Source organism: Mastomys coucha, unplaced genomic scaffold (genome assembly GCF_008632895.1).
Source record: "Mastomys coucha isolate ucsf_1 unplaced genomic scaffold, UCSF_Mcou_1 pScaffold15, whole genome shotgun sequence".
NCBI lineage: Eukaryota > Metazoa > Chordata > Mammalia > Rodentia > Muridae > Mastomys > Mastomys coucha.
The window spans coordinates 73241678-73243134 of NW_022196897.1; the positions used below are offsets into that span (position 1 = coordinate 73241678).

The following is a 1457-nucleotide window of genomic DNA, read 5'->3' on the forward strand; positions in this document are numbered from 1 at the left end:
AAAATGGCATATATGTCACATATATATGGGACAATAAAAATTATAATGAATAATTAATGTTGTTAATAACATTAAAATTAAAACTCTAATGTGAATGTGTATTTGAACAAAAAGACCTTTCAAAATATCATAATTGCCCCTATTTGAAACACTGTAGGTATTTAACCACATAGCCTATAGAATTAATAAATGTTTCTTAAACATTTAAGCTACATTTTACTGAGCAAATATTTTTCTCTTAATCATTCTTCTCATGGCTTCTTTGGCCTCTTTATTTCTCACACTGTATATCAAAAGATTCAGTACTGGCAGCAAAAGTGTGTAAAACACAGATAAGATTTTTTCTGTATCCTGTGGAAAGCTTGAGCTGGTTCCCAGGTAAGTAGATATCACCGTTCCATAGAAAAGAGTCACTACAGTTAAGTGGGATGCACAGGTGGATAAAGCCTTATAACTTCCCCTGGCAGAGTGTATTTTCAGGACAGTGATAAGAATTCCGAGATAGGAACTAACCACTATCAGAAAAGTAGTTATGGATGTAGCACCAGAAAGAACAATGAATAAAACCTCACTGTCATGGGTATCAGAGCAGGAGAGCTGAAAAAGCAATGGAATGTCACAGAAATAATGATCAATGACATTGGGCCCACAGAAAGTCAAATTAAGAAGACTCCTCAAGTGGGTAAGTGAGTTGGCACAGCCCAGCAGGTAAGAGGCTGACACAAGGTAGATGCAAAATGTGGGAGTCATAAGACATCTGTAGTAAAGTGGACTGCAGATGGCAAGATACCGATCATAGGCCATTGCAGCCAAGAGGAAGCATTCTGCAGTCAGGAACATGTTGACAAAGGAATATTGTAGAAGGCAGCCGTGGTATGAAATGCTGTTTTGTCCTACTAAGTAGTTTATTAGCATTTTGGGAAGAAAGACTGATGAATAGCAGAAATCCAAGAAAGCCAAGTGACTAAGGAAAAAGTACTTGGGGGAATGAAGATGGTCAGTAGCTAAAATTATCACAATAATCCACAAATTGCCTGCTACAGTAATGACATAAATTAAGAGAAACAGCACAGAGAATATGGTATTCAGTACAGGATCCTCAGTCAGACCCAGGAGGACAAACTCAGTTATCACAGTCAAGTTTCTGTCAGCCATTGATGTGACTCCTTTATAGGAGATCTGCAAAGAACCAGAGGAAAAAAAGAAATGTCCAGAGATTACAGTTTGTAGGCATGAAATCACTCTATTAGCATCTCTTAAATCTGCAAAGTTTTCATCATTAAGTAAAAATAATCTGAATTATATTTAAATTAGCCAACTATGAAAAGTTAGCTTTTAAAAACTTTTTTCTTGGCTCTCATCAAGAAATTAAAATTAGGATTATGTGTTATATGAAGGAAACTTCTTGCAGAAACTGCGACACTCTGTTAGACATAGTAATAATCAAGTCATTATTT

The 1457-nt window shown here is 35.8% G+C and overlaps 1 protein-coding gene across 1 annotated transcript; it reads right to left on the reverse strand.

Annotated features, from left to right (window-relative positions):
* Positions 1–216: 216 nt before the first annotated feature.
* Positions 217–1155, reverse strand: LOC116092114 (olfactory receptor 1052-like). Its single transcript, XM_031373471.1, has one exon. The coding sequence runs from the start codon at positions 1153–1155 to the stop codon at positions 217–219; it is 939 nt and encodes a 312-aa protein (XP_031229331.1).
* Between the last annotated feature and the right edge of the window lie 302 nt (positions 1156–1457).

Coding starts and splice junctions, on each gene's coding strand:
- LOC116092114 (XM_031373471.1), bottom strand. CDS start 1,155: ATGGCTGACAGAAACTTGACTGTGATAACTGAGTTTGTCCTCCTGGGT.